The sequence below is a fragment of the Oncorhynchus mykiss genome, chromosome 13 (genome assembly GCF_013265735.2).
Source record: "Oncorhynchus mykiss isolate Arlee chromosome 13, USDA_OmykA_1.1, whole genome shotgun sequence".
Classification (NCBI taxonomy): domain Eukaryota; kingdom Metazoa; phylum Chordata; class Actinopteri; order Salmoniformes; family Salmonidae; genus Oncorhynchus; species Oncorhynchus mykiss.
Genome location: NC_048577.1, coordinates 72,840,317 through 72,867,278, shown reverse-complemented (window position 1 = coordinate 72,867,278; position 26,962 = coordinate 72,840,317). Strand labels below are relative to the sequence as shown.

Below are 26,962 nucleotides of genomic sequence, written 5' to 3'. Positions count from 1 at the left end.
TACATCATTAATGACTGCATGGAAATCCATCAGGAAAAAGTCAAATATGCCGCGCGCGCACACACACACGCACGCACGCACGCACACACGCACGCACGCACACACCACACGCACACCACACACACGCACACCACACACACACAGGCACACATACGCATGCACACACTCATGCACGCACACCACACGCACGCACACCACACACGCACGCACACCACACACACACACACACGCACGCACACACCACACGCACCACACACACGCACACCACACACACGCACACACACACACCACACACATGCACGCACACACACCACACACACATGCACGCACACACACCACACACACCACAAGCACGCACACACAAACCACACGCACGCACACACACACACATGCACGCATGCACGCACACCACACACACCACACACACACACACACCCTTATCCTCATAAACCAGATAGGACATGAATAAGTCAGCCCCTGACCAGATGGCTTCTCTCTCAGTCTCAGATAAGACAGAGTCCTAGAAACACTCCACACGCCCTACATGCCCCCTATTCCCTACATAGAGCTTTGGTCTAAAGTAGTGCACTATGGGCCCTATTCCCTACACATAGCTCTGGTCTAAAGCAGTGCACTATAAATGCCTCCATATTCCCTACATAGAGCTCTGGTCAAAAGTAGTGCACTATAAATGGCTCCCTATTCCCTACATATTACTCTGGTCAAAAGTAGTGCACTATAAATGCCTCCCTATTCCCTACATAGAGCTCTGGTCTAAAGTAGTGCACTATAAATGGAAAAGGGAGCCATTTGGGACACAAACACTATCAATCCATTGAAGTGCAGCGCAGCATCCAGTACGTAGAAGCTTTATCATTGAGAGAACAGAGAGCGTTGGCTACTCTGTCAGGTCACGACCCAGCCTGAAATACGACGCTTCCTGGCTAATGAGTAGCTGCAGTTTATACAGTAACTTCGGAAGTATTCAGACCCCTTGACCTTTCCACATTTTGTTACGTTACAGCCCAATTACAAAACTGGTTCAATTGTTTTTTCCCCGATCCTTTATCTACGTACAATACACCACAATGACAAAGCAAAAACAGGTCAACTTTGTTTTGCTAATTTATTACAAGTAAAAAAATGTAATGTCATATTTACAGACCCTTTACCCAGTACTTTGTTGAAGCACCTTTGGCAGCGATTACAACCTTGTGTCTTCTTGGGTATGACGCTACAAGCTTGACACACCTGTATTTGGGGAGTTTCTCCCATTCTTCTCTGCAGATGCTCTCAAGCTCTGTCAGGTTGGACGGGGAGTGTCGCTGCACAGCTATTTTCAGGTCTCTCCAGAGATGTTCGATCGGGTTCAAGTCCAGGCTCTGGCTGGGCCACTCAAGGACATAAAGAGACTTGTTCCAAGGCCACTCCTGCGTTGTCTTGGCTGTGTGCTTAGGGTCGTTGTCCTGTTGGAAGGTGAACCTTCGCCCCAGTCTGAGGTCCTGAACACTCTGGAGCAGGTTTTCATCAAGGATCTCTCTGTATTTTGCTTCGTTCATCTTTGTCTCGATCCTGACGAGTCTCCCAGTCCCTGCCGCTGAAAAACATCCCCACAGCATGATGCTGCCACCACCATGCTTCACCGTAGGGATGATGCCAGGTTTCCTCCAGACGTGATGCTTGGCATTCAGGCCAAAGAGTTCAATCTTGGTTTCATCAGACCAGAGAATCTTGTTTCTCATGGTCTGAAAGTCCTTTAGGTGCCTTTTGGCAAACTCCAAGCTGGCTGTCATGTGCCTTTCCTAAGGAGTGGCTTCTGTCTGACAACTCTACCATAAAGGCCTGATTGGTGGAGTGCTGCAGAGATGGTTGTCCTTCTGGAAGGTTCTCCCATCTCCACAGAGGAGGTCTGTCAAAGTGACCATCAGGTTCTTGGTCACCTCCCTGACCAAGGCCCTTCTCCTCCGATTGCTCAGTTTGGCAGGACAGCCAGCTTGGTGGTTCCAAACTTCTTCCATTTAAGAATGATCAAGGCCATTGTGATCTTGGGGAGCTTCAATGCTGCAGAAATGTTTTGGTACCCTTCCCCAGATCTGTGCCTCGACACAATCCTGTCTCGGAGCTCTACGGACTTCCTTCGACCTCATGGCTTGGTTTTTGCTCTGACATGCACTGTCAACTGTGGGACCTTATAGGAATAGAGGAGATGTCTGTGCTAACCAATAGGAATAGAAGAGATGTGTGTACTAACCAATAGGAATAGAGGAGATCTGTGTGTACTAACCAATAGGAATAGAGGAGATCTGTGTGTACTAACCAATAGGGATGGAGGAGATCTGTGTGTACTAACCAATAGGGATGGAGGAGATCTGTGTGTACTGACCAATAGGGATGGAGGAGATCTGTGTGTACTAACCAATAGGGATGGAGGAGATCTGTGTGTACTAACCAATAGGGATGGAGGAGATCTGTGTGTACTGACCAATAAGGATGGAGGAGATGTGTGTACTAACCAATAGGAACAATTCCTTCGACCTCATGGCTTGGTTTCTGCTCTGACATGCACTGTCAACTGTGGGACCTTATATAGACAGTTGTATGCCTTTCCATATCATGTCTAATCAATTGAATTTAGCACAGGTGGACTCCAATCAAGTTGTAGAAACATCTCAAGGATAATCAATAGAAACAGGATGCACCTAAACTCAATTTCAAGTCTCATAGCAAAGGGTCTGAATACTTATGTAAATAAGGAATCTGTTTTTCAATTTTTATAAATTTTCCAACGAATCCTGTTGTCATTATGGGGTATTGTGTTTGGATTGTTGAGGATTTTTATTTATTTAATCCATTTTAGAATAAGGCTGTAACGTAACAAAATGTGGAAAAAGTCAAGGGGTCTGAATACTTTACGAATGCACTGTATATACACACACTTTAAAAAAAAAAAACAATAACTGCCCTATCTGTCCTAGACCTCATCATAACTAAACACATGAGGACCTCATCATAACTAAACACATGAGGACAAGGTCATCATTAACTGCCTTATCTGTCCTAGACCTCATCATAACTAAACACATGAGGACCTCATCATAACTAAACACATGAGGACAAGGTCATCATTAACTGCCTTATCTGTCCTAGACCTCATCATGACTAAACACATGGGGACAAGGTCATCATTAACTGCCTTATCTGTCCTAGACCTCATCATGACTAAACACGAGGACAAGGTCATCATTAACTGCCTTATCTGTCCTAGACCTCATCATGACTAAACACATGAGGACAAGGTCATCATTAACTGCCTTATCTGTCCTAGACCTCATCATAACTAAACACATGAGGACCTCATCATAACTAAACACATGAGGACCTCATCATAACTAAACACATGAGGACCTCATCATAACTAAACACATGAGGACCTCATCATGACTAAACACATGAGGACCTCATCATAACTAAACACATGAGGACCTCATCATAACTAAACACATGAGGACAAGGTCATCATTAACTGCCTTATCTGTCCTAGACCTCATCATAACTAAACACATGAGGACCTCATCATAACTAAACACATGAGGACAAGGTCATCATTAACTGCCTTATCTGTCCTAGACCTCATCATGACTAAACACGAGGACAAGGTCATCATTAACTGCCTTATCTGTCCTAGACCTCATCATGACTAAACACATGAGGACAAGGTCATCATTAACTGCCTTATCTGTCCTAGACCTCATCATAACTAAACACATGAGGACCTCATCATAACTAAACACATGAGGACCTCATCATAACTAAACACATGAGGACCTCATCATAACTAAACACATGAGGACCTCATCATGACTAAACACATGAGGACCTCATCATAACTAAACACATGAGGACCTCATCATAACTAAACACATGAGGACCTCATCATAACTAAACACATGAGGACCTCATCATGACTAAACACATGAGGACCTCATCATGACTAAACACATGAGGACCTCATCATAACTAAACACATGAGGACCTCATCATAACTAAACACATGAGGACCTCATCATAACTAAACACATGAGGACCTCATCATGACTAAACACATGAGGACCTCATCATAACTAAACACATGAGGACCTCATCATAACTAAACACATGAGGACCTCATCATAACTAAACACATGAGGACCTCATCATAACAAGGTCATCATTAACTGCTGTCACGTTCGTCATACGAATGAGACCAAGGTATAGCGTGCTATGCGTACATTCCTTCTTTATTTAAAGAATGAAACACTGAACAAACTAACAAAATACTAAACATAGAACAAGATCCCACAAACACCAAAGGAATATGGCTACCTAAATATGATCCCCAATCAGAGACAACGATAAACAGCTGCCTCTGATTGGGAGCCGTATCAGGCCACCATAAACATACAAATACCTAGACCTACAAAACTCTAGACATACAAAACCCCTAGACAATACAACACCCCTAGACAATACAACACCCCCTAGACAATACAACACCCCTAGACAATACAACACTCCTAGACAATACAACACCCCTAGACAATACAACAACCCCTAGACAATACAACACCCCTAGACAATACAACACCCCTAGACAATACAACACCCCTAGACAATACAACACCCCTAGACAATACAACACCCCTAGACAATACAACACCCCCTAGACAATACAACACCCCCTAGACAATACAACACCCCTAGAGAATACAACACCCCTAGAGAATACAACACCCCTAGACAATACAACAACCCCTAGACAATACAACACCCCTAGACAATACAAACCACTAGACAATTCAAAACCCCTAGACAATACAACACTCCTAGACAATACAACACCCCTAGAGAATACAACACCCCTAGACAATACAACAACCCCTAGACAATACAACACCCCTAGACAATACAACACCCCTAGACAATACAACACTCCTAGACAATACAACACCCCTAGACAATACAACAACCCCTAGACAATACAACACCCCTAGACAATACAACACCCCTAGACAATACAACACCCCTAGACAATACAACACCCCCTAGACAATACAACACCCCTAGAGAATACAACACCCCTAGAGAATACAACACCCCTAGACAATACAACAACCCCTAGACAATACAACATCCCTAGACAATACAACACCCCTAGACAATACAACACCCCTAGACAATACAAAAACACCTAGACAATACAACACCCCCTAGACAATACAACAACCCCTAGACAATACAAACCACTAGAGAATACAACACCCCTAGACAATACAACAACCCCTAGACAATACAACACCCCTAGACAATACAAACCACTAGACAATACAACACTCCTAGACAATACAACACCCCTAGAGAATACAACACCCCTAGACAATACAACAACCCCTAGACAATACAACACCCCTAGACAATACGATAAACAGCTGCCTCTGATTGGGAGCCGTATCAGGCCACCATAAACATACAAATACCTAGACCTACAAAACTCTAGACATACAAAACCCCTAGACAATACAACACCCCTAGACAATACAACACCCCCTAGACAATACAACACCCCTAGACAATACAACACTCCTAGACAATACAACACCCCTAGACAATACAACAACCCCTAGACAATACAACACCCCTAGACAATACAACACCCCTAGACAATACAACACCCCTAGACAATACAACACCCCTAGACAATACAACACCCCTAGACAATACAACACCCCCTAGACAATACAACACCCCCTAGACAATACAACACCCCTAGAGAATACAACACCCCTAGAGAATACAACACCCCTAGACAATACAACAACCCCTAGACAATACAACACCCCTAGACAATACAAACCACTAGACAATTCAAAACCCCTAGACAATACAACACTCCTAGACAATACAACACCCCTAGAGAATACAACACCCCTAGACAATACAACAACCCCTAGACAATACAACACCCCTAGACAATACAACACCCCTAGACAATACAACACTCCTAGACAATACAACACCCCTAGACAATACAACAACCCCTAGACAATACAACACCCCTAGACAATACAACACCCCTAGACAATACAACACCCCTAGACAATACAACACCCCCTAGACAATACAACACCCCTAGAGAATACAACACCCCTAGAGAATACAACACCCCTAGACAATACAACAACCCCTAGACAATACAACATCCCTAGACAATACAACACCCCTAGACAATACAACACCCCTAGACAATACAAAAACACCTAGACAATACAACACCCCCTAGACAATACAACAACCCCTAGACAATACAAACCACTAGACAATTCAAAACACCTAGACAATACAACACCCCTAGACAATACAACAACACCTAGACAATACAACACCCCTAGACAATAAAAAAACTAGCGTACCCACCCTAGTCACACCCTGAGCTAACCAAAATATAAAGAAAACAGAGACATCTCAGGTCAGGGCGTGCCAACTGCTGTATGTGGCCTAGCCCTAAACCACTAATGTAAACTAAGTCTCTCGCTTCCAGCTGCTCTCTGTGTTGCAATGTCAGGCTAAAAAACACAAGGTCCTCTCAGGTATGTAGCTTCTGGTTTGCAGCGTTCTATAATATAGTAATATAACATAGTAACATAATAATATCAAGATCTTCTAGACACCAACCGATAAGGATGGAGGAGGCTTGTGTGCTAACCAATAGGAATAGAGGAGATGTGTGGGCTAACCAATAGGAATAGAGGAGATATGTGGGCTAACCAATAGGAAGAGAGGAGATCAGTGTCCTCATCAATAGGAATAGAGGAGATCTGGGTACTAATCAATAAGGATGGAGATCTGTGTAAATTAAATAACATTTTGTTGGTAACATACACATGGTTAGCAGATGTTATTGCGAGTGTAGCGAAATGCTTGTGGTGTAGAGAAATGCTTTTACTGACCAATAAGGATGGAGCAGATGTGTGTACTAACCAACAGGGATGGAGGAGATGTGTGTACTGACCAATAAGGATGGAGGAGATGTGTGTACTAACCAATAGGAATAGAGGAGATCTGTGTGTACTAACCAATAGGAATAGAGGAGATCTGTGTACTAACCAATAGGAATAGAGGAGATCTGTGTACTAACCAATAGGAATAGAGGAGATCTGTGTACTAACCAATAGGAATAGAGGAGATCTGTGTACTAACCAATAGGAATAGAGGAGATCTGTGTACTAACCAATAGGAATAGAGGGGATCTGTGTACTAACCAATAGGAATAGAGGAGATCTGTGTGTAGACGTCCAGCATGCGGTTTCCGTCCACGTCCACCAGGTAGTTTCCTCTGCTCTCCTCATAGTTACAGAAGAAATTGATTGCGCCCACGTTCTGGAGGGGAGGGAGGGAGAGAGCGAGAGAGAAAGAGAGGGACCAAGATGGACAGAGAGAGAGGAACCGAGATGGACAGAGAGAGAGGGACCAAGATGGACAGAGAGAGAGGGACCGAGATGGACAGAGAGAGAGGGACCAAGATGGACAGAGAGAGAGGGACCGAGATGGACAGAGAGAGAGGGACCGAGTTGGACAGAGAGAGAGGGACAGAGAGAGAGGGGACCGAGATGGACAGAGAGAGAGGGACAGAGAGAGAGGGACAGAGAGAGAGAGGGGACCGAGATGGACAGAGAGAGAGGGACCGAGATGGACAGAGAGAGAGAGGGACCGAGATGGACAGAGAGAGAGAGGGACCGAGATGGACAGAGACCGAGATGGACAGAGAGAGAGAGGGACCGAGATGGACAGAGAGAGAGAGGGGACCGAGATGGACAGAGAGAGAGAGAGGGAACCGAGATGGACAGAGAGAGAGAGGGGACCGAGATGGACAGAGAGAGAGAGAGGGGACCGAGATGGACAGAGAGAGAGAGACGACCGAGATGGACAGAGAGAGAGAGACGACCGAGATGGACAGAGAGAGAGAGACGACCGAGATGGACAGAGAGAGAGAGACCGAGATGGACAGAGAGAGAGAGACCGAGATGGACAGAGAGAGAGAGACCGAGATGGACAGAGAGAGAGAGACCGAGATGGACAGAGAGAGAGAGACCGAGATGGACAGAGAGAGAGGGGACCGAGATGGACAGAGAGAGAGGGGACCGAGATGGACAGAGAGAGAGGGGACCGAGATGGACAGAGAGAGAGGGGACCGAGATGGAAAGAGAGAGATGGACCGAGATGGACAGAGAGAGAGGGACCGAGATGGACAGAGAGAGAGGGACAGAGATGGACAGAGAGAGAGGGACAGAGATGGACAGAGAGAGAGGGACAGAGATGGACAGAGAGAGAGGGACAGAGATGGAGAGAGAGAGAGGGACCGAGATGGAAAGAGAGAGAGGGACAGAGAGAGAGGGACAGAGATGGACACAGAGAGAGGGACCAAGATGGAGAGAGAGAGAGGGACCGAGATGGACAGAGAGAGAGCGAGACAGAGAGCCAGACAGAGAGCGAGAGAAAGAGATAAGGTAGTCATTCAGTTAACTTAGTCTAGACACAGAGAGATAATGTGTGTCTGTGTGTGTGTCTGGGTTGTGTGTCTGTGTGTGTGTGTTTGCGTTGTGTGCATGCAAGTGTGTGACCCAATAATGCATTGTTCTCTCTCTCTCTCTCTCTCTCTCTGCATACCTGCATCTCTCCCAACTGTTTGGTCAGCTCCTGGTGAGGGAGGGGAGGAGGAGGAGGGAAGAGGGAGGGGAGGAGATGAAGAGAGAGATGTCAGGTCAGGGTGATTCCTCAACAGTAGGTTAATGTATCTCAAAATGGCAGTCTATTTCCTCCATAGTGCCCTGGTCTAATACAGTCTATTCCCTCCATAGTGCCCTGGTCTAATGCAGCCTATTCCCTCCATAGTGCCCTGGTCTAATGCAGCCTATTCCCTCCATAGTGCCCTTGTCTAATGCAGCCTATTCCCTCCATAGTGCCCTGGTCTAATGCAGCCTATTCCCTCCATAGTGCCCTGGTCTAATGCAGCCTATTCCCTCCTTAGGGTTCTGTTTGGGACGAAGCCTGTGTGCAACACAGTGTTCAGGGTGGGTGTGTACAGTCCACTGTTCCCATGGCAGGGTCACACAGAGGTCACCATTGAACATGACCCATGTCAAACAGAAGGAGCCTGACAGCTATAGTTCCTACTGGTCCATGGTGGTGTTAGTGACATACAGGGACTCTGTGTGGTTCAGTACCTGTTAACAGACAGCTATAGTTCCTACTGGTCCATGGTGCTGTTAGTGGCGTACAGGGACTATGTGTGGTTCAGTACCTGTTAACAGACAGCTATAGTTCCTACTGGTCCATGGTGCTGTTAGTGGCGTACAGGGACTCTGTGTGGTTCAGTACCTGTTAACAGACAGCTATAGTTCCTACTGGTCCATGGTGCTGTTAGTGGCGTACAGGGACTCTGTGTGGTTCAGTACCTGTTAACAGACAGCTATAGTTCCTACTGGTCCATGGTGCTGTTAGTGGCGTACAGGGACTCTGTGTGGTTCAGTACCTTGGAACGGGGTCCTGGGACCTCGGTCTTCATGGACGGCCCATTGTATTCAAACTCCAACTGAGTCTTAGCTGCTGCCTTACTCACATACCTGCAGCCTGTACACACACACACACACACACACACACACACACACACACACACACACACACACACACACACACAGTTAAGGCAATGCTGTGTTGCTGACTTGTCCTGCAGAAGATCCTTCAGCTTAACCTTAGACAAGGACAAACCCTCCATTCATTATGTTATGCCGTACCAGCCTTAGTTCCTGTTTGTCTGGCCACAGGGTATGTAGGGTGATGTCATTAGTCTGTCTGGCCACAGGGTTATATCATTAGTCTGTCTGGCCACAGGGTTATACCATTAGTCTGTCTGGCCACAGGGTATGTAGTGTGATATCATTAGTCTGTCTGGCCACAGGGTTATATCATTAGTCTGTCTGGCCACAGGGTGATATCATTAGTCTGTCTGGCCACAGGGTGATACCATTAGTCTGTCTGGCCACAGGGTATGTAGGGTGATACCATTAGTCTGTCTGGCCACAGGGTATGTAGGGTGATATCATTAGTCTGTCTGGCCACAGGGTATGTAGGGTGATATCAATATTCTGTCTGGCCACAGGGTATGTAGGGTGAAATCATTAGTCTGTCTGGCCACAGGGTATGTAGGGTGATATCATTAGTCTGTCTGGCCACAGGGTTATACCATTAGTCTGCCTGGCCACAGGGTATGTAGGGTGATATCATTAGTCTGCCTGGCCACAGGGTATGTAGGGTGATATCATTAGTCTGTCTGGCCACAGGGTATGTAGGGTGATATCATTAGTCTGTCTGGCCACAGGGTATGTAGGGTGATATCATTAGTCTGTCTGGCCACAGGGTTATATCATTAGTCTGTCTGGCCACAGGGTATGTAGGGTGATATCATTAGTCTGTCTGGCCACAGGGTGATATCATTAGTCTGTCTGGCCACAGGGTGATACCATTAGTCTGTCTGGCCACAGGGTATGTAGGGTGATACCATTAGTCTGTCTGGCCACAGGGTATGTAGGGTGATATCATTAGTCTGTCTGGCCACAGGGTATGTAGGGTGATATCAATATTCTGTCTGGCCACAGGGTATGTAGGGTGAAATCATTAGTCTGTCTGGCCACAGGGTATGTAGGGTGATATCATTAGTCTGTCTGGCCACAGGGTTATACCATTAGTCTGCCTGGCCACAGGGTATGTAGGGTGATATCATTAGTCTGCCTGGCCACAGGGTATGTAGGGTGATATCATTAGTCTGTCTGGCCACAGGGTATGTAGGGTGATATCATTAGTCTGTCTGGCCACAGGGTATGTAGGGTGATATCATTAGTCTGTCTGGCCACAGGGTTATATCATTAGTCTGTCTGGCCACAGGGTATGTAGGGTGATATCATTAGTCTGTCTGGCCACAGGGTTATATCATTAGTCTGTCTGGCCACAGGGTTATATCATTAGTCTGTCTGGCCACAGGGTATGAAGGGTGATATCATTAGTCTGTCTGGCCACAGGGTATGTAGGGTGATATCATTAGTCTGTCTGGCCACAGGGTACGTAGGGTGATATCATTAGTCTGTCTGACCACAGGGTACGTAGGGTGATATCATTAGTCTGTCTGGCCACAGGGTACGTAGGGTGATATCATTAGTCTGTCTGGCCACAGGGTACGTAGGGTGATATCATTAGTCTGTCTGGCCACAGGGTACGTAGGGTGATATCATTAGTCTGTCTGGCCACAGGGTACGTAGGGTGATATCATTAGTCTGTCTGGCCACAGGGTACGTAGGGTGATATCATTAGTCTGTCTGGCCACAGGGTATGTAGGGTGATATCATTAGTCTGTCTGGCCACAGGGTATGTAGGGTTAAATCATTAGTCCGTCTGGCCACAGGGTATGTTGGGTGATATCATTAGTCTGTCTGGCCACAGGGTACGTAGGGTGATATCATTAGTCTGTCTGGCCACAGGGTATGTAGGGTGATATCATTAGTCTGTCTGGCCACAGGGTATGTAGGGTGATATCATTAGTCTGTCTGGCCACAGGGTATGTAGGGTTAAATCATTAGTCCGTCTGGCCACAGGGTATGTAGGTTGATATCATTAGTCTGTCTGGCCACAGGGTATGTAGGGTGATATCATTAGTCTGTCTGGCCATAGGGTGAAATCATTAGTCTGTCTGGCCACAGGGTATGTAGGGTGATATCATTAGTCTGTCTGGCCATAGGGTGATATCATTAGTCTGTCTGGCCACAGGGTATGTAGGGTGATACCATTAGTCTGTCTGGCCACAGGGTATGTAAGGTGATATCATTAGTCTGTCTGGCCATAGGGTGATATCATTAGTCTGTCTGGCCACAGGGTATGTAGGGTGATATCATTAGTCTGTCTGGCCACAGGGTATGCAGGGTGATATCATTAGTCTGTCTGGCAACAGGGTATGTAGGGTGATGTCATTAGGCTGTCTGGCCACAGGGTATGTAGGGTGATACCATTAGTCTGTCTGGCCACAGGGTATGTGTGTGAGCGGTGTGTGTGAGCGGAGTGTGTGAGCGGAGTGTGTGAGGGGCGTGTGTGAGCGGCATGTACCTGGTGCAGTGAGCCTGAGGTTCTGCTGGAGGGAGAGGACCAGCTGCCTGCTGAGCAGGGAGGACGCCATGACTCAGAACAACAGAATGAGACAGAGAGAGAAAGACAGTCCTCAACACCTGCCTTCACGCCACCTGAAGACGGAGGGAGAAATGTCATATACAATCAGAGGACACACACAGAGAGAGAGAGGACTAAGGCATAGGTACAGTTCTCAGAGCAGTGGTTTTAACTGAGAATCCATCCAACAGCACCACAACAAGTCTGTCAGACAGTGGAGAGGTTAGCAGCACAGAGACAGACAGTGGAGAGGTTAGCAGCACAGAGACAGACAGTGGAGAGGTGTGTGTGTGTGTGTGTGTGTGTGTGTGTGTGGGGGGGGGGGGGGTGGGGAGGCGTTATGGGTGGGGTTATGATAACTAAAAGGCATCTGAGGACAACTGACTGGCTTCATTAATACCATAGTTGCAACATTCTGGAAACATTCCCAAAATCCTATCAGGCTTTGATCAACTGTATAAATCCCCAGGTTGTATAAATCCCCAGGTTATATAAATCCTATCAGGTTGTATTAACTGTATAAATCCCCAGGTTGTATAAACTGTATAAATCCCCAGGTGGTATAAACTGTATAAATCCCCAGGTTGTATAAACTGTATAAATCCCCAGGTTATATAAACTGTATAAATCCCCAGGTTGTATAAACTGTATAAATCCCCAGGTTATATAAACTGTATAAATCCCCAGGTTATATAAACTGTATAAATCCCCAGGTTGTATAAACTGTATAAATCCCCAGGTTATATAAACTGTATAAATCCCCAGGTTGTATAAACTGTATAAATCCCCAGGTTGTATAAACTGTATAAATCCCCAGGTTGTATAAACTGTATAAATCCCCAGGTTGTATAAACTGTATAAATCCCCAGGTTGTATAAATCCTATCAGGTTGTATCAACTGTATAAATCCCCAGGTGGTATAAACTGTATAAATCCCCAGGTTGTATAAACTGTATAAATCCCCAGGTTGTATAAATCCCCAGGTGGTATAAACTGTATAAATCCCCAGGTGGTATTAACTGTATAAATCCCCAGGTTGTATAAATCCCCAGGTGGTATAAACTGTATAAATCCCCAGGTGGTATAAACTGTATAAATCCCCAGGTGGTATTAACTGTATAAATCCCCAGGTTGTATAAACTGTATAAATCCCCAGGTTGTATAAACTGTATAAATCCCCAGGTGGTATAAACTGTATAAATCCCCAGGTTGTATAAACTGTATAAATCCCCAGGTGGTATAAACTGTATAAATCCCCAGGTTGTATTAACTGTATAAATCCTATCAGGTTGTATAAACTGAATAAATCCCCAGGTTGTATAAACTGTATAAATCCCCAGGTTGTATAAACTGTATAAATCCCCAGGTTGTATAAACTGTATAAATCTACGTCAACTATAATGAGGGATGGAGAGAGGCAGAGAGAGACTAACAGAGAAGCCAGTCTCCAGGTCTTTCCTCTCTCCATGTTAACAGAGAAGCCAGTCTCCAGGTCTTTCCTCTCTCCATGTTAACAGAGAAGCCAGTCTTCAGGTCTTTACTCTCTCCATGTTAACAGAGAAGCCAGTCTCCAGGTCTTTACTCTCTCCATGTTAACAGAGAAGCTAGTCTCCAGGTCTTTCCTCTCTCCATGTTAACAGAGACGCCAGTCTCCAGGTCTTTCCTCTCTCCATGTTAACAGAGAAGCCAGTCTCCAGGTCTTTCCTCTCTCACCTCTCCATGTTAACAGAGAAGCCAGTCTCCAGGTCTTTCCTCTCTCACCTCTCCATGTTAACAGAGAAGCCAGTCTCCAGGTCTTTCCTCTCTCCATGTTAACAGAGAAGCCAGTCTCCAGGTCTTTACTCTCTCCATGTTAACAGAGAAGCCAGACTCCAGGTCTTTCCTCTCTCCATGTTAACAGAGAAGCCAGTCTCCAGGTATTTACTCTCTCCATGTTAACAGAGAAGCCAGTCTCCAGGTCTTTACTCTCTCCATGTTAACAGAGAAGCCAGTCTCCAGGTCTTTCCTCTCTCACCTCTCCATGTTAACAGAGAAGCCAGTCTCCAGGTCTTTCCTCTCTCCGTTATAAAACTGAACTGATCATTATTCATCAGGGGTCTCCACTTCATTCTGTCACTGAGCAGAGGGCTGACACACACACACACACACACACACACACACACACACACACACACACACACACATTTTGGCTCGGTTCTCAGTCAGTCAGAGAGTCCAGTGTTTAGCGAGAATGGAGAATGAATGACACACAAAAGCAGAAAGACATTCATGAATGAATCTGGCTTGAACACCTGTGTCCTCTATCTGTATAACACGAGGACGTAACCTGGGTGTCGTTATAACACGAGGACATAGCCTGGGTGTCGTTATAACACGAGGACATAGCCTGGGTGTCGTTATAACACGAGGACATAGCCTGGGTGTCGTTATAACACGAGGACATAGCCTGGGTGTCGTTATAACACGAGGACGTAGCCTGGGTGTCGTTATAACACGAGGACGTAGCCTGGGTGTCGTTATAACACGAGGACGTAGCCTGGGTGTCGTTATAACACGAGGACGTAACCTGGGTGTCGTTATAACACAAGGACGTAACCTGGGTGTCGTTATAACACGAGGACGTAACCTGGGTGTCGTTATAACACGAGGACGTAACCTGGGTGTCGTTATAACACGAGGACGTAACCTGGGTGTCGTTATAACACGAGGACGTAGCCTGGGTGTCGTTATAACACGAGGACGTAGCCTGGGTGTCGTTATAACACGAGGACGTAACCTGGGTGTCGTTATAACACGAGGACGTAACCTGGGTGTCGTTATAACACGAGGACGTAGCCTGGGTGTCGTTATAACATGAGGACGTAGCCTGGGTGTCGTTATAACACGAGGACGTAACCTGGGTGTCGTTATAACACGAGGACGTAACCTGGGTGTCGTTATAGCACGAGGACATAACCTGGGTGTCGTTATAACACGAGGACCTAACCTGGGTGTCGTTATAACACGAGGACCTAACCTGGGTGTCGTTATAACACGAGGACCTAACCTGGGTGTCGTTATAACACGAGGACCTAACCTGGGTGTCGTTATAACACGAGGACCTAACCTGGGTGTCGTTATAACACGAGGACGTAACCTGGGTGTCGTTATAACACGAGGACGTAACCTGGGTGTCGCTTCTAGGGGCAGCAGGTAGTCCCCCCCTACCTCCCTCCCTCTACCCCCCTACCCCCTACCTCTCTCCCTCCACCCCCTTACCTCTCTAACATGGCAGATATCCTAGCTGTTAGAGCGTTTGGCCAGTAACTGAAAGATCAGTGGTTCCAATACCCCAGCAGCCAGACAAGGTGAAAAATATGCCGACGTGCCCTTGAGCAAGGCACTTCGCCCCAATTTCCTCCAGGAGTACCGTACTACTACGGTTGACCCTGTAAAACAACACGTCTCTGCACCTATCAGGTGTATAGAAACACATTCTAGGAATGACCGGGCGAGTGTAGAGAGACCACAGGCGCTCAGTGATGATGCAACAACAGACGGATACAGGTACAAATGTACGGACCGCTGCCAGAGAGTCACGACTCATAGGACTGGCTCACATCTGACAACACACAGTACCAGTCGTAACAGTCTAGCCACTCTCCCTACAGCACGACCCTACGAGACAGTGACATCCACAGTGTGTCTGGCCCACTGTTCTACATGTAACCAGGACAGAGAGAAATCCCTCTGGGAACTAACTACAGATGGAAACCCTACTCCCCATCCCCGTGTACAGACAAGCGGAATACTGAGGGACCTGTTTTCAGGACACAGATTAAACCTACTTCAATATACATCCTCCATTGAAAATGCTTCTTAGTCCAAAACTAGTGTTCATCTGTGACTGGGAAAATCCCCCCCCCCCCCCCCCAAACACTGTAGGACAGGCTGACTGTAGAGGACTGAACACTGTAGGACAGGCTGACTGTAGAGGACTGAACACTGTAGGACAGGCTGACTGTATAGGACTGAACACTGTAGGACAGGCTGACTGTATAGGACTGAACACTGTAGGACAGGCTGACTGTAAAGGACTGAACACTGTAGGACAGGCTGACTGTACACTGTAGGACAGGCTGACTGTACACTGTAGGACAGGCTGACTGTATAGGACAGGCTGACTGTATAGGACTGAATACTGTAGGACAGGCTGACTGTATAGGACTGAACACTGTAGGACAGGCTGACTGTATAGGACAGGCTGACTGTATAGGACAGGCTGACTGTAAAGGACTGAACACTGTAGGACAGGCTGACTGTACAGGACTGAACACTGTAGGACAGGCTGACTGTACAGGACTGATCACTGTAGGACAGGCTGACTGTACAGGACTGAACACTGTAGGACAGGCTGACTGTATAGGACTGAACACTGTAGGACAGGCTGACTGTACAGGACTGAACACTGTAGGACAGGCTGACTGTACAGGACAGGCTGACTGTATAGGACAGGCTGACTGTAAAGGACTGAACACTGTAGGACAGGCTGACTGTAGGACAGGCTGACTGTACAGGACTGAACACTGTAGGACAGGCTGACTGTATAGGCCTGAACACTGCAGGACAGGCTGACTGTACAGGACTGTACACTGTAGGACAGGCTGACTGTATAGGCCTGAACACTGTAGGACAGGCTGACTGTACAGGACAGGCTGACTGTATAGGACTGAACACTGTAGGACAGGCTGACTGTATAGGACTGAACACTGTAGGACAGGCTGACTGTATAGGACTGAACACTGTAGGACAGGCTGACTGTATAGGACTGAACACTGTAGGACAGGCTGACTGTATAGGACAGGCTGACTGTATAGGACAGGCTGATTGTAAAGGACTGAACACTGTAGGACAGGCTGACTGTATAGGACAGGCTGACTGTATAGGACTGAACACTGTAGGACAGGCTGACTGTACAGGACTGAACACTGTAGGACAGGCTGACTGTACAGGACAGGCTGACTGTAGGACAGGCTGACTGTAAAGGACTGAACACTGTAGGACAGGCTGACTGTATAGGACAGGCTGACTGTAGGACAGGCTGACTGTATAGGCCTGAACACTGTAGGACAGGCTGACTGTATAGGACTGAACACTGTAGGACAGGCTGACTGTACAGGACTGGACACTGTAGGACAGGCTGACTGAACACTGTAGGACAGGCTGACTGTACAGGACTGGACACTGTAGGACAGGCTGACTGTATAGTACTGAACACTGTAGGACAGGCTGACTGTACAGGACTGAACACTGTAGGACAGGCTGACTGTAAAGGACTGAACACTGTAGGACAGGCTGACTGTAGAGGACTGAACACTGTAGGACAGGCTGACTGTATAGGACTGAACACTGTAGGACAGGCTGACTGTAAAGGACTGAACACTGTAGGACAGGCTGACTGTACAGGACTGAACACCGTAGGACAGGCTGACTGTAGGACAGGCTGACTGTAGGACAGGCTGACTGTAGAGGACTGAACACTGTAGGACAGGCTGACTGTAGAGGACCGAACACTGTAGGACAGGCTGACTGTATAGGACTGAACACTGTAGGACAGGCTGACTGTAGAGGACTGAACACTGTAGGACAGGCTGACTGTATAGGACAGGCTGACTGTATAGGACAGGCTGACTGTAAAGGACTGAACACTGTAGGACAGGCTGACTGTACAGGACTGAACACTGTAGGACAGGCTGACTGTACAGGACTGATCACTGTAGGACAGGCTGACTGTACAGGACTGAACACTGTAGGACAGGCTGACTGTATAGGACTGAACACTGTAGGACAGGCTGACTGTACAGGACTGAACACTGTAGGACAGGCTGACTGTACAGGACAGGCTGACTGTATAGGACAGGCTGACTGTAAAGGACTGAACACTGTAGGACAGGCTGACTGTAGGACAGGCTGACTGTACAGGACTGAACACTGTAGGACAGGCTGACTGTATAGGCCTGAACACTGCAGGACAGGCTGACTGTACAGGACTGTACACTGTAGGACAGGCTGACTGTATAGGCCTGAACACTGTAGGACAGGCTGACTGTACAGGACAGGCTGACTGTATAGGACTGAACACTGTAGGACAGGCTGACTGTATAGGACTGAACACTGTAGGACAGGCTGACTGTATAGGACTGAACACTGTAGGACAGGCTGACTGTATAGGACTGAACACTGTAGGACAGGCTGACTGTATAGGACAGGCTGACTGTATAGGACAGGCTGATTGTAAAGGACTGAACACTGTAGGACAGGCTGACTGTATAGGACAGGCTGACTGTATAGGACTGAACACTGTAGGACAGGCTGACTGTACAGGACTGAACACTGTAGGACAGGCTGACTGTACAGGACAGGCTGACTGTATAGGACAGGCTGACTGTAAAGGACTGAACACTGTAGGACAGGCTGACTGTATAGGACAGGCTGACTGTAGGACAGGCTGACTGTATAGGCCTGAACACTGTAGGACAGGCTGACTGTATAGGACTGAACACTGTAGGACAGGCTGACTGTACAGGACTGGACACTGTAGGACAGGCTGACTGAACACTGTAGGACAGGCTGACTGTACAGGACTGGACACTGTAGGACAGGCTGACTGTATAGTACTGAACACTGTAGGACAGGCTGACTGTACAGGACTGAACACTGTAGGACAGGCTGACTGTAAAGGACTGAACACTGTAGGACAGGCTGACTGTAGAGGACTGAACACTGTAGGACAGGCTGACTGTATAGGACTGAACACTGTAGGACAGGCTGACTGTAAAGGACTGAACACTGTAGGACAGGCTGACTGTACAGGACTGAACACCGTAGGACAGGCTGACTGTAGGACAGGCTGACTGTAGGACAGGCTGACTGTAGAGGACTGAACACTGTAGGACAGGCTGACTGTAGAGGACCGAACACTGTAGGACAGGCTGACTGTATAGGACTGAACACTGTAGGACAGGCTGACTGTAGAGGACTGAACACTGTAGGACAGGCTGACTGTATAGGACAGGCTGACTGTATAGGACAGGCTGACTGTATAGGACAGGCAGACTGTATAGGACAGGCTGACTGTAAATGACTGAACACTGTAGGACAGGCTGACTGTATAGGACTGGACACTGTAGGACAGGCTGACTGTATAGGACAGGCTGACTGTAAAGGACTGAACACTGTAGGACAGGCTGACTGTATAGGACAGGCTGACTGTATAGGACTGAACACTGTAGGACAGGCTGACTGTATAGCACTGATCACAATAGGACAGGCTGACTGTACAGGACAGGCTGACTGTATAGGACAGGCTGACTGTAAAGGACTGAACACTGTAGGACAGGCTGACTGTATAGGACAGGCTGACTGTAGGACAGGCTGACTGTAATGGACTGAACACTGTAGGACAGGCTGACTGTACAGGACTGAACACTGTAGGACAGGCTGACTGTATAGGCCTGAACACTGCAGGACAGGCTGACTGTACAGGACTGTACACTGTAGGACAGGCTGACTGTACAGGACTGTACACTGTAGGACAGGCTGACTGTATAGGCCTGAACACTGTAGGACAGGCTGACTGTATAGGACTGAACACTGTAGGACAGGCTGACTGTAAAGGACTGAACACTGTAGGACAGGCTGACTGTATAGGACAGGCTGACTGTAGGACAGGCTGACTGTACAGGACTGAACACTGTAGGACAGGCTGACTGTATAGGCCTGAACACTGCAGGACAGGCTGACTGTAAAGGACTGAACACTGTAGGACAGGCTGACTGTACAGGACTGAACACTGTAGGACAGGCTGACTGTATAGGACTGTACACTGTAGGACAGGCTGACTGTAGAGGACTGAACACTGTAGGACAGGCTGACTGTAAAGGACTGAACACTGTAGGACAGGCTGACTGTATAGGACTGTACACTGTAGGACAGGCTGACTGTACAGGACTGGACACTGTAGGACAGGCTGACTGTACAGGACTGTACACTGTAGGACAGGCTGACTGTAGAGGACTGAACACTGTAGGACAGGCTGACTGTATAGGACTGATCACTGTAGGACAGGCTGACTGTACAGGACTGAACACTGTAGGACAGGCTGACTGAACACTGTAGGACAGGCTGACTGTAGGACAGGCTGACTGAACACTGTAGGACAGGCTGACTGTAAAGGACTGAACACTGTAGGACAGGCTGACTGTACAGGACTGAACACCGTAGGACAGGCTGACTGTAGGACAGGCTGACTGTAGGACAGGCTGACTGTAGAGGACTGAACACTGTAGGACAGGCTGACTGTAAAGGACTGAACACTGTAGGACAGGCTGACTGTAAAGGACTGACCACTGTAGGACAGGTTGACTGTATAGAACTGAACACTGTAGGACAGGCTGACTGTACAGGACTGAACACTGTAGGACAGGCTGACTGTAAAGGACTGAACCCTGTAGGACAGGCTGACTGTATAGGACTGACCACTGTAGGACAGGTTGACTGTATAGGACTGAACACTGTAGGACAGGCTGACTGTACAGGACTGATCACTGTAGGACAGGCTGACTGTAGAGGACAGGCTGACTGTAGGACAGGCTGACTGTACAGGACTGAACACTGTAGGACAGGCTGACTGTATAGGCCTGAACACTGCAGGACAGGCTGACTGTAAAGGACTGAACACTGTAGGACAGGCTGACTGTACAGGACTGAACACTGTAGGACAGGCTGACTGTATAGGACTGTACACTGTAGGACAGGCTGACTGTAGAGGACTGAACACTGTAGGACAGGCTGACTGTAAAGGACTGAACACTGTAGGACAGGCTGACTGTATAGGACTGTACACTGTAGGACAGGCTGACTGTACAGGACTGGACACTGTAGGACAGGCTGACTGTACAGGACTGTACACTGTAGGACAGGCTGACTGTAGAGGACTGAACACTGTAGGACAGGCTGACTGTATAGGACTGATCACTGTAGGACAGGCTGACTGTACAGGACTGAACACTGTAGGACAGGCTGACTGAACACTGTAGGACAGGCTGACTGTAGGACAGGCTGACTGAACACTGTAGGACAGGCTGACTGTAAAGGACTGAACACTGTAGGACAGGCTGACTGTACAGGACTGAACACCGTAGGACAGGCTGACTGTAGGACAGGCTGACTGTAGGACAGGCTGACTGTAGAGGACTGAACACTGTAGGACAGGCTGACTGTAAAGGACTGAACACTGTAGGACAGGCTGACTGTAAAGGACTGACCACTGTAGGACAGGTTGACTGTATAGAACTGAACACTGTAGGACAGGCTGACTGTACAGGACTGAACACTGTAGGACAGGCTGACTGTAAAGGACTGAACCCTGTAGGACAGGCTGACTGTATAGGACTGACCACTGTAGGACAGGTTGACTGTATAGGACTGAACACTGTAGGACAGGCTGACTGTACAGGACTGATCACTGTAGGACAGGCTGACTGTAGAGGACTGAACACTGTAGGACAGGCTGACTGTATAGGACTGATCACTGTAGGACAGGCTGACTGTAAAGGACTGATCACTGTAGGACAGGCTGACTGTATAGGACTGAACACTGTAGGACAGGCTGACTGTATAGGACTGAACACTGTAGGACAGGCTGACTGTACAGGACTGATCACCGTAGACTTCAGTACCAGAGACGCTCACTGTCTGTCCTGTGGACTTCAGCACCAGAGACTGTCTGTCCTGTGGACTTCAGCACCAGAGACTGTCTGTCCTGTGGACTTCAGCACCAGAGACTGTCTGTCCTGTGGACTTCAGCACCAGAGACTGTCTGTCCTGTGGACTTCAGCACCAGAGAGTGTATACTAGTCAAACGACATGACATAACAGGAACTACAGTAGAGGAATAATGTATCTGGCCTCTCAGAAATAGGTTAACTAGCACAGGCTTTTCATACACCCTGCACTCTCCCTCTGTCCTGTTCTGCCTCAGTAGATCTGAATAGACGTCGGATGTATAGATGTTGCAGTACCTCCACAGGGGCCGTGCCAAAGATGATGTCATGGAACTATATTCAACTGTCACTTTTAGCGTTGGCGCTGTGCAGCCTAAAGGTCAGAGGTTAAATGATCATAACAATCAGGTAGTCAGTCAGTGTAATTCTGAGGGGGGGAACCATGTATACTGCTCTGTATCAGAGAATTCTACAGGAGAATATCAGGCCAGCTGTCTTTGAGCTGAAGACGAAGCACAGCTGGTTTATACAGCAAGACAATGATCCAAAACACAATCAAGTCGACTGCTGTAACTCAGACTGGGCTTGTGCAAGAGTTGGAATGCAAAATGATGCAAATGAGGCCACACACACACACACACACACACACACACACACACACACACACACACACACACACACACACACACACACACACACACACACACACACACGGATGTTTCTGGGTTGAGGCTTGTCCTTCAAAACACACCCGTGGTGATGAGAAAAGCTGCTGTTAAAAGGTTAGTTCTCTCCAATTCGCTCAACTAGCTGAACGCCACGCCACAGGACCACACCACTCCACCCGAATCCCCTGTGGTGGTGATTAACACAACAACCACCTGTTAAGCACTTTGTGATAACTCCGGATGTAAGAAAAGGGCTTTATCAAATTAAATGTGATGGATTGGACCACAACAACAACCTGTAACTATAGGAACGGTCCTGGGGGAGACCACTGTAACTATAGGAACGGTCCTGGGAGAGGTCACTTTAACTATAGGAACGGTCCTGGGAGAGGTCACTGTAACTATAGGAACGGTCCTGGGACAGGTCACTGTAACTATAGGAACGGTCCTGGGACAGGTCACTGTAACTATAGGAACGGTCCTGGGAGAGGTCACTGTAACTATAGGAACGGTCCTGGGGGAGGTCACTGTAACTATAGGAACGGTCCTGGGAGAGGTCACTGTAACTATAGGAACGGTCCTGGGGGAGGTCACTGTAACTATAGGAACGGTCCTGGGGAGGTCACTGTAACTATAGGAACGGTCCTGGGAGAGGTCACTGTAACTATAGGAACGGTCCTGGGGGAGGTCACTGTAACTATAGGAACGGTCCTGGGGGAGGTCACTGTAACTATAGGAACGGTCCTGGGAGAGCCCACTGTAACTATAGGAACGGTCCTGGGGAGGTCACTGTAACTATAGGAACGGTCCTGGGGGAGGTCACTGTAACTATAGGAACGGTCCTGGGAGAGCCCACTGTAACTATAGGAACGGTCCTGGGAGATGTCACTGTAACTATAGGAACGGTCCTGGGAGAGGTCACTGTAACTATAGGAACGGTCCTGGGAGAGGTCACTGTAACTATAGGAACGGTCCTGGGGGAGGTTACTGTAACTATATGAACGGTCCTGGGAGAGACCACTGTAACTATAGGAACGGTCCTGGGAGAGGTCACTGTAACTATAGGAACAGTCCTGGGGGAGGTCACTGTAACTATATGAACGGTCCTGGGAGAGACCACTGTAACTATAGGAACGGTCCTGGGAGAGACCACTGTAACTATAGGAACGGTCCTGGGAGAGGTCACTGTAACTATAGGAACGGTCCTGGGAGAGGTCACTGTAACTATAGGAACGGTCCTGGGGGAGGTTACTGTAACTATATGAACGGTCCTGGGAGAGACCACTGTAACTATAGGAACGGTCCTGGGAGAGGTCACTGTAACTATAGGAACAGTCCTGGGGGAGGTCACTGTAACTATATGAACGGTCCTGGGAGAGACCACTGTAACTATAGGAACGGTCCTGGGAGAGACCACTGTAACTATAGGAACGGTCCTGGGAGAGGTCACTGTAACTATAGGAACGGTCCTGGGAGAGGTCACTGTAACTATAGGAACGGTCCTGGGAGAGGTCACTGTAACTATAGGAACGGTCCTGGAAGAGGTCACTGTAACTATAGGAACGGTCCTGGGAGAGACCACTGTAACTATAGGAACGGTCCTGGGAGAGACCACTGTAACTATAGGAACGGTCCTGGGAGAGACCACTGTAACTATAGGAACGGTCCTGGGAGAGATCACTGACACAGTAACTCTAGTGTTGTGTAATCACTGCTACAGTGGGGTGGGGGTTATTATTATGGAACACTGCAGATAGAAATACTAAACAGAGAGGTTTGACAACACACAGAGAGAGAGAGTAAGATATTTCATTGAAACTGAAGCCTGTTTACGGTATACCTCCCTTCCCCATAAAGACAGAGCTCTCAGAGTGGTGTCTACGGTGTTGTGATCATTGTCCCCCCCCCCCCCATAAAGACAGAGCTCTCAGAGTGGTGTCTACGGTGTTGTGATCATTGTCCCCCCCCCCATAAAGACAGAGCTCTCAGAGTGGTGTCTCCAGTGTTGTGATCATTGTCCCCCCCCCCCCCCCCATAAAGACAGAGCTCTCAGAGTGGTGTCTCCGGTGTTGTGATCATTGTCCCCCCCCCCCCCCCCCTCCCATAAAGACAGAGCTCTCCGAGTGGTGTCTACGGTGTTGTGATCATTGTCCCCCCCCCCCATAAAGACAGAGCTCTCAGTGGTGTCTACGGTGTTGTGATCATTGTCCCCCCCCCCCCCCCCCCCCCCCCCATAAAGACAGAGCTCTCAGAGTGGTGTCTCCAGTGTTGTGATCATTGTGTAACATTGACGTTACATGACTCTCTGTAAAAGGTGCTAGATCAACAGCACTGCAGGTTCAACTCAGTTCCTCCAGACCAACCCTGGGAAGTTCAGTCTACTCTATTCCTTCCCACACAGTCTGTCCCCATCTGTCTCTCTAAGGACTTGGAGAGCGCTGGTTAATTTGTAAGAGATATGGTGTGCTTTTCAAATGGCACCCTATTCCCTATATAGTGCACTACTTTTGACCAGGGCCTATGAGGCTAAAGTAGTGCACTAAAATAGGGAATAGGCAAGGTGCCATTTGGGAACACATACCTGCTGTCAGAAGTTGAAGTGGTTTTGTACGGAAGCCTCCACGGAGCCAGTGATCCCACAACAACATCCCCACCCACATGGTCTAGGCTGTGACCTATAGTAACCTGACAGGTTCAAAAACATCAGAGTCCCTAATGACACCTGTTCCCTGTCTAAAGCACAACTTGTCCTATTGACATCCTTACGATGCATTGTAACCACATCATGATGCATTACACAGAGATGCCATACAAGTAGTTCTTGTTATTCATTATACGGGACTATACCTGCAAGCTCCGGACTAAGAGATAATAGGTATCCGTAAAGTAAAAGTGTTACCGGCTTTTGTTATGCAAATCAATCCTAGCTGCTTTTAGAACCAGAATAAACTGCCTGCCACTGGGCGCTATCAGAAGAGCACTGCGCTGTTGCACAACAACTGTGGCCTAGTGCATCACGAACCGGTTCCGACTGGATCAGTCTGGATCCCTTCCGCAGAGAACAGGCAAGAAGAATTGAGTCTGTCTGTCTGTCTGTCTGCAGCAGACTACTAAGAAGGCAGAATAAAAAGCGACACAATGCGAAATGACCATCTAATCTCTAGGCTGCATAGGACCGCAGCGCTACAGTGTAGTGACGTTATATGGACTAGTGGCCTATCTGGCGGCGCCGTTGACCTGTTTATTAGCTAGAATACCTACTACCTACTCTACTGTATTGTTTTGTATTGTATTGCTAACTAGAATATAGGCGAACGCGCGCACGTCAAGACAGAAAGTGTCCAGAGTCATTGCTAACTAAGTGCAGATGTGTCTTGCAAAGACGACTGAAAAGCGTCTTTATGAGCCATATAACAGCTAGCGCGGTGGGTTCGATATGTCACATGTCTGTGCGTCCTAGTGTGTGCAGAGTTATTTGGTGGTTTGTGTGTGTGTGTGTGAGAGAGAGAGAGAGAGAGAGAGCGAGAGACACAGACAGATGACAGCGCATAGGGGAACTCACCGAGGCTTCACCCGGTACCGCTGGGAGCTTGGTGTCCGCTTGGGTCGTGCGGTAAGACTGGCTGGCTGAAACACTTTGTGTAAAAACGGTGGAGACGCGCACTGGAAGGATGAACAGAAAGACTGCCTTTAAATTATCAATCAGAATCTGTCCGTTTTGTTGGGATGAGGCGGGTCCACGGGCAGGCTGACTGCGGCTCAGCCAATAGCAGAAGCCGAAGTAGTCAAAAGGAACTAATACTGGCCAATGAGCGACGTGACTTCACAGTTCAGCGGAACTCCAGACGATTCATCGAAGCGAATCACGACATCTACGTTCACGAAGTATCAGTTTGACAGAACAGTGTCAATGTAGCGGACTGGCTAAACACGATCCACTCAATGATACAACTAGGAAACGTTATATTGGACTCATACACGGATTATGTCAGAGTCTCAGAGAGCATGCCGTATAACAACCTAGTTTAAATGACTGATAGGCATGGATAAAGACCTATGTGACCGAAATACCTTTGCTCCTAGTCAATCATTCATGACGCGTAGCAACATTTTCCGAATAAGTGACTGGCTACAGTAGCCTATTGACAGCTTTTCAGATGACACCCTAGGCTTCACTCTCCCGACATCTACTGCAGCCCTCATCCCCCACCCGTTCTGACAGTCACATTCTGTTAAAGGTCCCCAAAGCACACACATCCCTGGTCGCTCGTCTTTTCAGTTCACTGC

The 26,962-nt window shown here is 47.7% G+C and overlaps 1 protein-coding gene and 1 long non-coding RNA gene across 2 annotated transcripts in view; both read right to left on the bottom strand.

Annotated features, from left to right (window-relative positions):
- The window catches only part of abat (4-aminobutyrate aminotransferase), a 54,943-nt gene extending 28,249 nt beyond the window's left edge, over window positions 1-26,694 (bottom strand). The window contains exons 1-5 of the mRNA XM_036942125.1: window positions 26,238-26,694; window positions 12,184-12,317; window positions 9,566-9,663; window positions 8,701-8,730; window positions 7,296-7,413 (exon numbers count right to left, since the gene is read on the bottom strand). Coding sequence (XP_036798020.1) covers window positions 7,296-7,413; window positions 8,701-8,730; window positions 9,566-9,663; window positions 12,184-12,253 — 316 coding nt within the window. The 5' untranslated portion in view covers window positions 12,254-12,317; window positions 26,238-26,694. The remainder of the gene's footprint in view (window positions 1-7,295; window positions 7,414-8,700; window positions 8,731-9,565; window positions 9,664-12,183; window positions 12,318-26,237) is intronic.
- LOC118938381 lies at window positions 2,703-4,340 on the bottom strand. The gene is made up of 3 exons (XR_005035679.1): window positions 3,748-4,340; window positions 3,510-3,569; window positions 2,703-3,353 (listed from the first exon to the last, which is right to left on the bottom strand). It is a non-coding gene; the product is annotated as an uncharacterized LOC118938381 (long non-coding RNA).
- Window positions 26,695-26,962: the final 268 nt, after the last annotated feature.